At 41.3% G+C, this 14,650-nt stretch overlaps 1 protein-coding gene and 1 long non-coding RNA gene across 3 annotated transcripts in view; one reads left to right on the top strand and one right to left on the bottom strand.

Moving 5' to 3' along the window:
* Nucleotides 1-8,968: 8,968 nt before the first annotated feature.
* Nucleotides 8,969-12,863, bottom strand: six2a (SIX homeobox 2a). Its single transcript, XM_071480152.1, has 2 exons — nucleotides 11,972-12,863; nucleotides 8,969-10,381 (listed from the first exon to the last, which is right to left on the bottom strand). The coding sequence occupies exons 1-2, from the start codon at nucleotides 12,529-12,531 to the stop codon at nucleotides 10,069-10,071; spliced, it is 873 nt and encodes a 290-aa protein (XP_071336253.1). The 5' UTR covers nucleotides 12,532-12,863; the 3' UTR covers nucleotides 8,969-10,068.
* Nucleotides 12,864-13,134: 271 nt separating this feature from the next.
* LOC139622664 (uncharacterized) overlaps nucleotides 13,135-14,650 on the top strand; it is a 40,961-nt gene continuing 39,445 nt past the window's right edge. Inside the window, exon 1 of one of the 2 annotated variants that reach the window (XR_011691359.1) lies at nucleotides 13,135-14,125. This is a non-coding gene — a long non-coding RNA (uncharacterized lncRNA). The remainder of the gene's footprint in view (nucleotides 14,126-14,650) is intronic. The other variant, XR_011691358.1, reaches the window with a different exon arrangement.

Raw genomic sequence — 14,650 nt, 5'->3', positions numbered from 1 at the left:
GGTTTTGTGTGTGTTCAGTATACATGTTGCCGAAGTCATCTTTCTTTAATAAAAGAAACTTACACAATACTGAAGTGCTCTAGCTGTACTTTGTGTGGATGTAAGACGTGTGATTTCAATACATCATTTATATTGTTAACATGGTTGCTGAGTGCCAACATTCGATGAATCTGACCTCAGATACTCATTCACATTTTTAAATATGAGCTTTTTAGCACGTCATAGCAGCATAAGCATGTTTTTCTAAACAAAATAAACACCATAAAGTGCAATACAGAACATTAATTACTTTCTTTATCACTCAAAAATTATATTCTTGAAATGGGAAATAACAATAATTGCTGGGATTACCACCATGGGTTATCACGATTCATCACTGTCTGACACAGACTGTTCCCGCAGGCGACCAATAGGTAACACCTGAACTTAACTTTAAACCTTATATAAACTTTTCCCCCAGATTGTTTCATTTATTGTATTATTATAAGTGCTGGTCTAATGTCTGTTTTTGGTTGGGTTTTTTTTATGATGTTTATGATTTTATTCCAGTTGCAGTTTTCTGTGTTTTATTATTTGTCCTAGTGTTGGTTGTAAATAGCTCTTATTGGGCCACCATGTGCACTGTTTAAAAAAAAGGACGGGTGGATGAATGAATAAATGAATTCACCTGTTTATATAATTTGCTCCATTTTTTTCTGTATAAACCTGATGAAGATGCATTTTTCTAGCCCATTTAAGAAAGTCTTTTTATATTTTTACTTGATGCACTGTCCATTACCCATATTTTTTTTTACTTGGTAAACTTTTTTTTTACAGTACAGAGTAGTACTAGTAGTAGTAATAATAGTACCTATTTTTCCAAAATGCAACTGCAGGGTTATCAGAGGCAAGCTGTTCTAACTTTTGAGTTTTGTTCATCACTGTTGTCGGTGGGTCTTCTCTGCATCGCCTCTTTACATACCTGCAGTTGCACTTACTGATCACTAGGAGAAAGCAGTGTTTAGCTTACTCAGGGCTTGTCAGCCCTTTCTACTCAGAACTCAGCTGCCTTCCAATAAATTATAGAGAAAACCAAATACTTAACTTTCATCACGTCTGTTCTGAGGTTTTGTTACTCTTTAAACAAATCTACACCACACTAAGTGGAGTGAACACAATGTGGCAATGTGTGTCTGTACAGTATGTGAGTGGGGGGGGGGGGGGGGGGGGGGGGGGTTTCATGGGCATCTATGTCTCAGGTCACTTCGTGTTTATTGTTGTCATAGGATCACATAAAACAGTTCATGTTTATCAAGCAGGCGCATTTATTTACACTTGCCTCTCTTTTTTCCTCAATTTACAGATGTGTTGCTATGGTTAAAACCTTCCCCTCTCAGGTGCAGGGAATGCATGTACACGACCACAACCCACATGTGGCCATGCTGTTATTGCCCACCTAACTGTGAGGGATATTAAAGTTGTAATCTACAAATGAGATGCTATTTTTCAGCTAAGTGCCAACATTAACACATGTAGACACACACACACACACAGTTGAGTGCTGAGTCAACGGTCAGGCAGGTTGAACCCGTTAGTGTGTTTAGCTGGAAACAGATGAAGCTGCACTGTACACACTAAGATCGACAGGCTTAGTGTGCACAATCAACACCAACACTGATTAATCAAAATTAGAGGGAAGTTCCCTGAATCCAGTCCTGAGCTGGAGCAGACAAGCCCAGAGCAGGATATGAATAAGTTCCATAACCGTCCGTTCCTTACAACAACAAATACAGGTTAAAAAAGAGTTGTGTAATAGTGCAGAGGGTTCAAGGTTTAAGACCAATCCTGTTTTCTCTGTCTCGTTACTATATTAGTACTCTTTCCTTTTTCTATTAAGTATTTAGGGAAATATTTAGAACAAGAAAACTTACTAACTTAACAATGCAATGTAAAGAACACAGTTACGAACACTAAAAAGAAGATACAGGCTATGTTGTCACATAAAGGTCAATGGGACAGGAAAGCCAATGCAAGCTGCATTAATAATGTGCAGAGGTCAGACATCATATATATTCATATATATATATAAAAGAGCTGTTGTCTCACAAATTTTACATCTTCATGTGTATATGTTACTATAATATCAGATACTACAACAGTAATGAAAGGGTGACTAAACTGATGAATGGACTAGTTTTACAATAATTTATCTGGGTGTCACTCTGTACTGCTAGTTGATATAACATCAAGTAAAAGTCTAGATAGGCTGCATGTGAAATACAGCGCACTATGAAAATCTTGTGCATGATTTAACCTGCCCTTTGGCGTTCAGAGTGAACACCCAGCGAAAGCATAAAGAATGGTGTAGTTAATCTTTACGGTGGACAGATTTAATGGAACGGTGTCAAGTGACAATAGCTGGAAAAGCCATCGAAGTGAACCTAATGCGATCAGAATAGCCCGTGTCTGTCTCCCATCTAGGAATTTACAGTAGGGGAGAAAGCCCAGGTGAGTCTTTCCTAACCCCAACCCCCCCCCCCCCTTCCACATGCACACATACACACACACACAAGTGTACAAACACACACCCACAAATACTACAACCCTTTCCTCTTCACCTTTTAGACCAACACATGCTCAAACACACACACACCGAAGCTCCTAAAAATCTATGTAGCTCTCACTGCAAAGCTTTACTTCAAATGCCTCTATTTAGCAGCATATAAACATTAAGGTGTAAGAAATCTAAGTGTTAATTAGTGTATCTGTCAACAGCTGTAGCTCCTCCTGTGGGCAACCACAACCACTTAGGGCTGGTGTGTAAACAGATAAATGAATGAAATGAAAATACAGTAAAATATGTCTATAAAAAAATGTCTTCATGTGAGAATTTATAATTGCTCACAAATACTGTACCCCCATAAAAATGTCCTTATATCTGTGGACAATTACATTATAGTGTGTTGTCATTTATAAACTGTTGCATATATAAATTCTAATCCTAGATTAAAATAGTATAACTGAGGCCAAAGAAGCTCAGTGTTTCACTCTGAACTCTTCATTTGTTGATACGTCTCTCCCTGTCTCAGGACCTGGTCTGCCAGGTGACCTTTCACCCGAGCAAAGGGCACCCGCAGTGTGCTTATGTGTGTGTGAGAGTGTGTGTTTTGTAACTGTACGCGTCCAGCACACGGGGAGTGCATTAATGCTCATACTCCCCTGGCCATCCCTCTCTCTCTCTCTCTTTTTTGACCGTAACTCTACACCATGCACCCTCACCCCAACCTACCCCCCCGTCTCCTCCTCCTCGCTCCCAAAGCCCCCTACTGTTTTATCCTGTTTTATGGGACACACCTGATACACCAAAAAATGCATAATGGCTGAGGAGAGGCCGAAATCAATGAGCTCATCAATAAACACACCACCGAGTTTGACCTCCAAGTGCCGTAAAATTAAATAGAAACCAAAAGAAGAGGCTTTACATGTCGGACTTGCTTGTGTTCTGAAAGCAAAATGTTTGGAGTATATCCAGTGGTACCATGACCACTGACCATTTTCTCAATGGCTGTATATTATTTGCAGTAGCCTACTGTTATTTACAGTATGGTTCCTGATATATTTTTGTCATAGACCAGTCAAATAATTTAAAGGCCAAATGTGTAACCCAGGACTAAAGAAATTACGTTAATCTTTTATTAATAAAATAATGAAAATGATTTAGTTTGTGCCTGCTGATCATAATTAAATATGTAGACTACTTTGTTTACAAAAAATACTGATGTAAACAACCACAGACAACATCAGAAAACACTGATTTATTATTATTATTTTACAGTGTTGCTTAATGCATTACTGTAAAATACCTGTCAGTTAATTCTGGAGCGATTACAGGTTCCCAGCCTGTGTTCGAAATTTTCACCTGGCAGACCAGGACAACCTGTGTTTTAAATTTTGGTGCTGGAGTTTGGGTTGGCTTTGCCTTCAAAGTTTATATTTTACCCTGAGGTCTGCTTGTGTTTGAGCTTTCCCCCAAAATACAGGGTTGATTTTGGGTGAGGCTCTGAGAACAAAGATTTGTGTGGCACAAACCGCCATCGTAATACTGATGAACTTTCATTCTTTCAGCCATTCATGTATGCCTGTAAACACCGGCCCAGTCTCGCCTGTTGGAATGACTTCATCAGCCAAAATCAGACAGTCTGTGAAACATTTCCAGTTATATTTGAATCCGTGATATATTTAGGTGCAGCCCAAATCCCCCTTGGCTCAGCTGGCATTTTCCACCATCACATACGAATCACTATAAAGCTTCAACATTATTTTCATACATTAGGTAATTTATTTTTTAAAAAGATTTTATGACATTTATTCCAAAATGAACTGTGTGTAATAGAAAAACACAAAAGACTATTTTATACTGCTCGTGCATTATACTTGATGCTAAAAAAATCACAACTTAGTTTGGTAAAATTATTAAAGGTAGAAGTTAAATTTGGTGCATTCTGGTATTTTACCTTTTAGAGCAAATTGTTTACTGTCCTGCTTCTCCTCCTCCTGGCAATGCAATTGCAGCTCTTACATTATCCAGTCATGGTTTTTACATTAAATCATACATTACATCCTCAAAGAGGAATTTCAGTATTAAACATGTTATTCTCATTCCACATGATAGTTTCATCTGTGTTTATGAATGGTCTGCTGTTACCTGCAACCAGAGGAGAGGGAAGAGTTTGTCTTCCTCACTAACTGTTGACTGAAGTCTATGTGCAGTTCAGATCCAGTAAAAGTGAATATGATAAACACATTGGACCGGCTATATGTTACATGATGCATAAAAATATGTATTTTTAATGTAAAAGATCAGGTTATCATTCAAAATTAAAACAAATGAAGTTATAAATAAATTGGTACACACACTGTTTTGCATTGCTGTGGAAGCCCACAGTGAAAAGTGAGCATTGAATGATAGTGAGGGTGCAACCAGTCGATGTCCCTCTGTCATCTGAACTCACTTTCCACTTTGCAGTCACAGTATATCAGTGATGTTAATCCCAGCTGTCTTACTAAGTTGTTGCAGCCACAAACCTCCAGAAGCAACAAGTGGTGCGAATTGTTAACTGTTCACACTCGGTGCCATCATTTGTTTCAGAAATATTTGTTGTGCACTGTTCTACGATCATTACAGCCAGTCAAGCTTTAAGTTTTGACAGTTAACCGGGACAGTGACTGGAATCAGAGCTTTGTCACCTGCTGCACATTTTGTCTGCAGGATCATTCGGGTTATCTTAAGACCAGTGGATTTCATCTTTAAACTGCGACAGTGGTTTGACAAACCACCCATGGCCCACAGGACCTGAGTTTAAGCCTCTCTGTTCTGCTGAAGTTTCCTTGAGCAAAAATAGTGAATCTCCTCCAGCTCTGAGGCAGCTGCTATAAAAGTCTGACCTCTGACCTCCCTGAGTGGGGTCTAAGTGAAAAGAGAATTTTCCCACTGGGGCCAATAATGTGTCACATTATAACTATCATCACTGTACCTGACAGTGTTGACATCACTTATAAAACTCCCAGGTTAATGAGGCTCTGATGCTTATCACATCATGCTGCTGGGTGAAAGCCTTGTATCCTGACTCGGTGACTTCTGTGCATCAAATAAGTTAAAAGATGATCTGTTCATTCACTGGACTGAGAAAAAATCAGTTTGGATAATGTCAGAAATGGCATCAACATTCATTTAACTTTTTTTTGGCTTTTTTTCTTATTTGGAAAAAATTTGAAATACAAATGTTTTACCTTACAACAGTGACCCCATACATGACTTCACTCACTGCTCATTGTGATCATCTACTCTCTTTGCAATGGCTGCTTCCTCAATCTTCTCCACAGTTTGTCAGTTAGTGCAGTTAGTGTGTTTACTGTGAAGGTGAAGCAGAGCATCACTGTGTTCATCGACAAATCTCAGTCAATTTTAACAAGCCTTTCATTTTCTGCATTTCGGGTTGAATTTTAAAATAAGCCACCAGTTTATGTCTTACATAAGGACAGCTCCCGTCCACCCTCTCAACAGGCAGGTAACCCACTGTGCACCTTTTTACAGTAATGTGGGTCGTAAAAGTAATAACTATAACATTTGCTAAGTATTTCAACGGAAACCCCCTCCTTCAAAAATTGGAGCATAATAGGCATCGACCAAATTATACTCAGAAATCCTTGTATCCAGATGCACGTTTCTGAGAGAATCTTTGATATAAGAACAATATAAGATCAGCCTAATGTCTTCATGTGGCTGCACTGATCTGCCTCTTTTTTCTTGATTTCTTTACTCATTTTTTTTTCGTCATTTAATGAGCAATAGACCTGACAACTGCAAATAATTACCGCAGGAAAAAATAATAATTAATAAGGAATAAAAAAGTACAAAATAAGAACGAAAACTTCTGCTAATGTCAGGTCAGTATATTTAATTATATTAGCGAAACCAACTGAAGCAGAGGAACTTTAAAATTAAATTTCATCTGCCTGAACCAGACACGGAAATTAAGGGAATTTATTTCGCTGCTGATTTTCCAATAAAAAAATTAAGATTTTTTAAAATGAAAAAATATTGTCATTTAATTATAAGATGCAATAAAACAGCGTAGTCAAAATGCATAAAAATGTCTATTTAAAAAGTTATAATAATATAATACCGACACATTTCATGTCTGTTGGCTCTTCAGTATAAGAGAGTGCATTTAGTGCTAATGATTAGGCAGTGATGTAATAATGACAGTAATAACTCATTCCTGATTTGGCCCGGGCCTATCAGTCATGGAGCAGCAACAGATCTCAGTTCAGACCAACTCTTTCTTTCATAATCTATGAAAGTGAATAGACGTGATCTTTACAAAGCCACGATTCAACATTCCCTCCTGATTGCTTCATGATTCGAGTCCTGGGGCGAAGTGGGACTAACTCCACTACAAGATTGTTTGCCTCAGCACTTGACGTTTAATATCCGCAACATCCTCACTCTGTGTTGAATTGACAGGCGATTAAATAGCCTGCAGATGAATTTGAGCGAGAAACCCCGACGAGTCCGCACCTGTCTAAGTGTTTATGCTGACTCCTCTGCTGCTCTCAGGGCCGGCCATCATTCCCGTCAGACAGCCCGCCGGAGCCAAACTAGTGCGCGCCTTGTTAGGCCTTTTCTTCAACACTGGCGGATTTTCCTAACATCTTCTGCCCAAAAAAAACTTTTAATAGCCACTCCTCCCCTCCATGGGCACACATGCCGCACTCACAATGCCAGTTCAAGTTCCCGTTTCAAGCCTTATGGGAAACAAGAGAGAGCGAAAGTACCAGGAGACGAAACTCGCAGCACTTCGCGGGGTTACAGGGTTGGTTTGGTGAGAGACCAACTATTCCGTGTTATGTCTCCTCACAAGCCGCTGTTATAGGCTTGTTTTGAGTGGACCCATATGCACCGCAGTCCTCGTTAATTACAAAGTGGGGGCTTTGAGCTGCATGTGTAATTGACCTTCATGCGCCAGAAGCTGTAGCCTACACAACAAGGTGCGACTGATCCTCGGCGTTTCCAGTCGAGGGGGGGGGGGGGGGGGGGGGGGGGGGGGGGGGCATATTCATATTTACACTCCCAGTCAGAGCTGCCCGGGCCTATAAGGGAATTTATTACTCCGCCATAATGTTCCTTTGCTGTTGTTTGACGTTTTTAAAAGAAAATAGTTCCCCAGCCAGCCTAAACAAAAAACAGCATCCAGTAAACTAATACGCTGACATATCACATCTTCAAAGTCACTGTCATTGCGAGTTGGGGTTTGTAATTACGCATGTTTGCTATTTTCCGCAAATAGGAGGTGGAGGTGGAGGTGGAGGTGGAGGTGGAGGGGCGGGGGGGGGGGGGGGGGGGGGGGGGGGGGGTTACACGGCTGTTCAAACAAAGTGTCTTCTTTCAACGCCCGTTTCCAGTTTTGTGTTTTTTCTCTCTCTCCGCCAAACACTACGGCACTTTTGTTCTCCTGAGCCCAGCGCAGAGATAAGGTGTCATCACTCCAACATCAAGGCTCCCGGTCGGAGGAGCTCGGCCCTGCCTCGACGGCCACACGCCACATGCGTCAGTCTCTTGACTGGTGTTGTTTTTACAAAGGACTGCACCGAGTGTCGACATTTGTCTTCTTTTTTTTTCTTCCTCTTTCATTTTGTCATTTTAACATCATGACTCAGGTGAACTTTGACCTTAAGTCAGCGATCATCATTGGAAAAACCTGTCTATGAAAAAAACTCTCTCCTTTAATAGATGTGTTTACTCATACTAAAATATATTCCCTACATTTAAAAAGGAGATTACATTGGTATTCTGCTTACTGCGTATTTTCCTCCTCTGTATTTCCACGAGCCTGGGAATGAATTGGGGAATGAGGAGAAACAGATAGTTATATCCACCGTAACGACTTCCCCCGCAGCATTTATGATTAGACGGCGGATAATCCCGGGATACCGACCAGTGCACGCCGGCAGACTGCCCACACATAAAGCACAATATCCCCTTTCTGAGGGCAGGCATATGTGTCAAAGGCTAAGAGCTCCAGGTTTTTTGTAATGTTATCTGATTATACTTTTCCCTGACGTTATGAAGGAACTGGTGGTTCCGAGCTCATTCATAAACCAGAGGAAATGTAACCAGCTTTGGCTCAGCTCAGAATTATAGCTTGGGTGTATTATATATGTGCATTTCTGCAATCAAGGTGAAAACAGAACTAGACCTAATCCTTAAAAATCCTCCATTAAAAGCGCAAATGAATGTTTTTGAAAAACACACACACATTATCCAGTAGACAAACATCCTCTGATGGTGTAAAGGTTGACATTTGCCACTTATAATGTGGGAATGTTTGCTTTTTGTAAATACTTTTGACAATGTCACCCATCTTACATATAGATAAGGAGGCGACCCGCAGGGATATAAACGAAAAATGTCAAGAATCATTCAGAATCAAAGAAATCCTCGATTTTAATCCATGTAGTTCTTTTTCTTTTATTGTAAAGGGTATATGAAACTATAGGTGAATCGTTTTATGTTTCATCATTTATCGCAAAGTTTACATGCAGTCTCTTTCCAAATGAAAATGCAAATAATAATAATAATAATAGTAATAATAATAATAATAATAATAATAATAATAATATCAAGAGATTAAGATATTGCATCTTATCATGGCTCTTATAAAACACTTGAGATATCATACCCCATCAACCCCAACCCACCCCACTCAAAAAAAGTGAATTGCTTATGGCTCTCTTGGAAAACCCTATGTAAACAAAAAGGCGATGGGGTACCTTTAACTCGGTTCCTATAGAGTCTGCTGATACATCTAAACCCCTAAAATAACAACGGTAATTGTAACAAGAATTAAGACATTTTATTGTTATTGTTTTCAACAATATAACACGTTACGTTATTACATTCCGGTAAAATACGTTTCCCTTTTTTTCTTCTTTCTTTCTTTCTTTTATTTCCTAAAACGACCTAAATCCACCTCACCTTTAGTCTGCACCACCACTGCAAAAAAAAAAAAAAAAAAAAAAAAAAAAAATGATCCGTCTTATCAAGTCATGTCACCTCAAACCTGTGCATCGTTTGAGTTATATTGTCCTTTCAGAGAATATGAGAGAATTTATGAGAAAATATGCCAACAGGTTGAGAAAGGCGACTGTTTCAAGTTGGTCTGTTTCGAAATTTTAAGTGCTCTGCTTTGACACTTGCTTCTAGAAAATCCTCGAAACAAGTGGAAGTTTGACTGGGGGGTAGGTGGACCTGCTGCGCTTGCTGGCAGATTTCTCCCACTTGCTTAAAAAGACTTTAAATGTTAAATGATTCGTTAGGGTGGCTGTTCGCAGTTTTCCAGTCTGGCTGACTTGCATCTTGCAGCAAGTGCTCAAAGCTCCTCTCACGCCACCTTGCAAATCACTTTTCCAAAAAAAAAAAAAAAAAAAAAAAAAAAACAACAACAAAAAAACAAAACAAAAAACCCCCCAAAAAACTAAAAAAAACAAAAGAAACTGTGCTCTCTGTCCCCCTTCGATGCCGTTTTTTTAAGAGCCAAGGTCCACTAGATTAGAAGACATAGGGTTCAGTATGGTGTCATGGTGCAATGAGTGGTGATGGTGCACCGAGTCTGCACCGCTCGGTACCGGGATGGCGCTGGGTCCCGGCGGGGGAGCGAGGCCGTGCAGGGACGGTAAACCGGCGTTTGAGCCGAGGAGCAGAGCCGGACTCGAAGACGTGTGATCCGGTGTCCCGGAGGGTGTTTTATCGTCATCCGAGCTCCCCAATAGAGTTTTATTTCCATTCATGGAAGAAGTCAATGGGTTGTGACTATTGCTGTTGGAGTTCTCGTTGTTTTCCCTGCGAGCAGAAAACACAATCACTTGTTAGTCTGGTCAAAGTGCAGACAAACTCGTACACACACACACACACACACACACACACACACACACACACACTATACAGCAAGGAAGGAGAATGTTTGAGAAATGTGATCAAGTTGCAACACTTTTTAAAACCATCTACAATCCAGATCACACTGAATAAAAACTAGAAAATAAAAGTTAATAAAACTAAAATTAAATACGTGTAAACCCGGTTAAACTAATTATTTCAAAGTTGTTAGAAAAAAACTACTGAATTCTTAAAAGACAAACACGTAGGCCTACACACACACATGCAAAAAACAGTGTTGTCCATGCTCCTGTGTGCACTGGGATATTAATTAGGTTGCGCCATATTTACAAGAGCCATAATAAGCCTCATTCAAGTATAAATGTTTAGTCGAATGATTTATTAATGCATCTATCAGTAACGCATTCATGCACACATGTTCCAAGGTGCAAACAATTAGGAAGTCATTGAAATAATTAGAGGCTATCGCTCAGTTGACCACAGCGGTGCACAGAGTTACAGTAAATGGTCCTAATGCTAACCTGTGCCTGAAAAATAATTAATCTATTTGCCTGTTGGCCCTGCTTTAATCATTTGTATTTATAGCAAATGGATCAAACCAGAGGGACCTGCGGGTAAAGACGCATATCACTGTGGGTAAGAGGGGCTTTAGACATCTGATTAAATGACAGGTCTAATTATTGCTAAACATGTGCATGTTGCGTATGGCATAGTTCATATGTTTGCAGTGGTGAGTAAGGCTTTTCTTAGTGGGAGGACATGATTTACGTGGAGCTTTCAGCCCGAATTAGTGGCCAGAGGGTGAAAGAAGACACCAACCCAGCGAACACCTGACTAAAACACGTCTCCCAGACCTCTCTGCGCGCCTGCCTGTGTAATTTCCAAACTTTGAAAAGTACAAACGACTCCGAATGAAATGTCAACCGGGCTCATGTGGAGGACACAGAGCCCGGCACACAAATCACACCGCAAAACAACTTTTAAACATGTTCTGAGATGTTTTTCCTCCGTATCCACCACTGCAGTATCTGGAGGGTTAAAGTATATCTTCTCTGATCTGAACGTGAAAGTCAAATGTTCATCTTATAATAAGTGTGATGACTAAAACATAAAAGTGGGGTAAATGTAGCTTTTATAACCTTGTAATTTACCTGACAACGAGCCTTTAATTTTCCGCATTTCAACTTTTACGCACGGCATGCACAATTATCACAAGTTTACTAAACCTTAAAGTCTGAGAAAGGGGCTCCTTCGAATATTATTTGCCACAAATAGACACAGGTGCCTGGATAGGACTTGGACGATTAGTCAAGAACTAAAACAAATATATATTATTGTTTGGACAAAGCAATAAACTGCCAGAAATTATATTGCACAAGCGCACAGTGGTAACAGTGGTTGTGTGTGACTCAGCAACATCTTTTGTATTGAACTTTAACTTAATGAATATTACTCTGCCTATTCTTGCTTGATGTCATAATAACAAAAAAAAGAACAAGATGAGCCTTTTCTGAGAAATGCAGTGTTTGCTCCTACCTTTCCTTTGCCTCCGCTGCTCGGTCTCTCTGCCGTCGGTTTTTGAACCAGTTGCTGACCTGCGTGGTGGTGAGTCCCGTGGCCTCGGCCAGCTCTCTTTTCTCCCGCGGAGACGGATACGGGTTGTGGGTGTACCACTCTCGGAGGATGCTCCGGCTCTTCTCCTTGAAGCAGTAGCTCGTCTCTTCTCCGTCCCAGATAGAGCGGGGCAGGGGGAACTTTCTCCTGACGCGGTACTTCCCCACGGCGCCGAGCGGGCGGCCTCTCAGCTTCTCCGCCTCGATGTAGTGCGCTTTGAGCCACAGCTGCTGCAGCTTCGGGTGGTTGTGCGGCGAAAACTGGTGGCTCTCCAGAATCTTGTAGAGCTCTCGGAAGTTCCCCCGGTGGAAGGCCACTACGGCTTTCGCTTTGAGGACGCTCTCATTTTTGTGGAGGTGTTCGCACGCCGGGAGCGACCAGAGGAAGCGCCCCAGCCGCTCGATGTTCCCTCCTTGTTGGAGGACTTCGCAGACACACGCAACTTGTTCCTGCGTAAAACCAAACGTCGGAAGCATGGACATGGCGACAACGTAAACCACTGCAGATTATATTGTGCCTTACTTCCACGTCTCTCCTCTCAGTCTCACATTAAATCAAAACGCATTAAGTCCATAAGCGACAAAAAGGTCCCCAAAAGAGCAGGCTAAAACTTAAACTGACCACGGCGAGGTAATATCCAACTGCGTACTGAGGAATAAACTCAAGTCCATTCAGCCGTGCAAAACCCCAGGCGACAGCTCCTCATAAAGTTAGTGAGAAAGAGAGAAAGTTGCTACTCCTTCCACCGTCCTCCTCCACCTTTTCTATGCCGTTTCAACATAACCTACTCCCGCAGACCGGGCTCGCTGGCTCGTTTTAATAATATTATTCTAAGCTGGCAAGACAAGCGATTATATGAACTCTGATTGGTCGGTTATTTGACCCGGGGATGGTGAGGATAAGACAATAGCCTTAGTCAAATTATTTGCCATGGTTACGCTGTCACTCAAAGTAACCTGATATGCTTTGAGGTGGCTCCCTGGCAAAGTCAACCCGATTGTTCCCTTCAAGAGACGCCCGCCTACCAATAGAAATATTGCTCAGATTTTTCTTCTAAAACAGTTTTTTTTCTGTTTGCCGTCACGTTGACAGACACCTCGGGCAGCCAAAGAGCGCAGAGCTGGGAGAGTGTGGAGAGGGAGAGCAGCGCCGATCCAGCAGCTGGGGGAAGGATGGCGCCAGAGCGCACAGAGCCTGCTGCAGTATGTCTTCACGGCCCCTGGCAGCTCTCACATATCAATCAAGATTTCCACAACGCCCGGAAACTTTAAAGTTAGTTACGTTCATCATTTCATGGGAGAAGTTACCGTCAACTGCAGACAACAAGCGATGCAGCGTCTAATGAAACGCTCGCAGAGATACCTGACCTCCTTATGGAGGCTACTATGAAGCAAACAATACAATAAATATAAATAAAAAATAACTTAGGGCGGCGTTTTATGTTTGCTACCTCCAATCTATTTAGATCTATTTTATCTGCCTTCGTTTGAAGTTGTAAAAAAGTATCAGTTAACTTTTTAGAAAGGTATTTTAGTGAAGTGGGTTCTAAGGTAATTGGAAATAGTCGACTCCTCTCGCCAGCTACTGTAATAATAATAATAAACAAAACATTTTAGACCTTCGAAGAGGTCCAGACAGCTTTTGCTTTAGAAAGCATTTATCAAATATATTTGATAACTTTGCATGCACTGCACTGTACAGCCTACGAACTGTGCGCTATAATATCCATAAATCAGCTGCAAGCGCGTCTGGTAACTAATTATAACTAATTAAAGGATTAAAAAAAAAAAAAAAACAACTCTAATCTGGTATAAATATGATCTTTTTGCACGAAGTGAATGTTGTTCTTTGGTCGATTGCATGTTGCCATGATAAGGTCGATTCTTCAATGCATGTGACAACAAAGATGATAATGAATATCTGAATGAGGGGTGAGGCAGAGGCTGCAGGAGCGCACAGAATCTGGAGGTGCCAGGAGGAGTCCGGGTGTGCTGTGCGGGTTCCTGGACAGGGAGCAGAGGAGGAGAGTCAGCCGGGCAACCGGAGAGGAGAGAAACGGCATCATCCAGGACACCGGTGAGAGAAACATTTCCGTCTGTATCGAAGTCATCTGGCTGACACGGTTTAGTGCAGCGGAGGAAGATGAAGCCAGAGATCATCAGAATCACAAAGAGTTGAGGACCTGAGTAATCACTTCAACTCGATGATGATGATGATGATGATGGTGGTGATGATGATTGGGAGAAACAAAGAGGAGAGGTGTAGGAAACAGTGAGGGGATGGATTTTAGAGAGAGGAGCTTTTGTGAATCACTGAGGAGAAAGTGATGCGATGCTTGCTGAAATGTTTTCTCCGGCGACAGACCTCTGCTCTCCAGGCTGCAGAGAGAAGAGTGGCACAAAATCACGGTCTTTCGGTTTGTTGTGGTGTCGTGGCCGTTGTCAGGTGCGACGGAGACGTGTGTCACACGGACAGGCATGTGTGTTATTGACTGTTGGGCCAAAGATTGACCAGTTAGATCTCTATCGCCTCACCATGGGACCTCTTCATTAGAGACACGATTGTCAGTTACACCCGCACTCAGTATCACATCACTCCACA

The sequence above is a fragment of the Trachinotus anak genome, unplaced genomic scaffold (assembly GCF_046630095.1).
Source record: "Trachinotus anak isolate AG129_WGS33_773 ecotype Australia unplaced genomic scaffold, CSIRO_AGI_Tana_v1 ptg000007l, whole genome shotgun sequence".
Classification (NCBI taxonomy): Eukaryota; Metazoa; Chordata; class Actinopteri; order Carangiformes; family Carangidae; genus Trachinotus; species Trachinotus anak.
This window is presented reverse-complemented; position numbering and strand designations above follow the sequence as displayed.

What these genes read in the sequence shown, in the direction of transcription:
- six2a (XM_071480152.1), bottom strand. Translation starts at nt 12,531, where the DNA reads ATGTCCATGCTTCCGACGTTTGGTTTTACGCAGGAACAAGTTGCGTGT. An exon ending in GCAGCGGAGGCAAAGGAAAG is followed by an intron (nt 10,382 to 11,971) that starts GTAGGAGCAAAC and finishes TTCTGCTCGCAG; the next exon opens with GGAAAACAACGAGAACTCCA.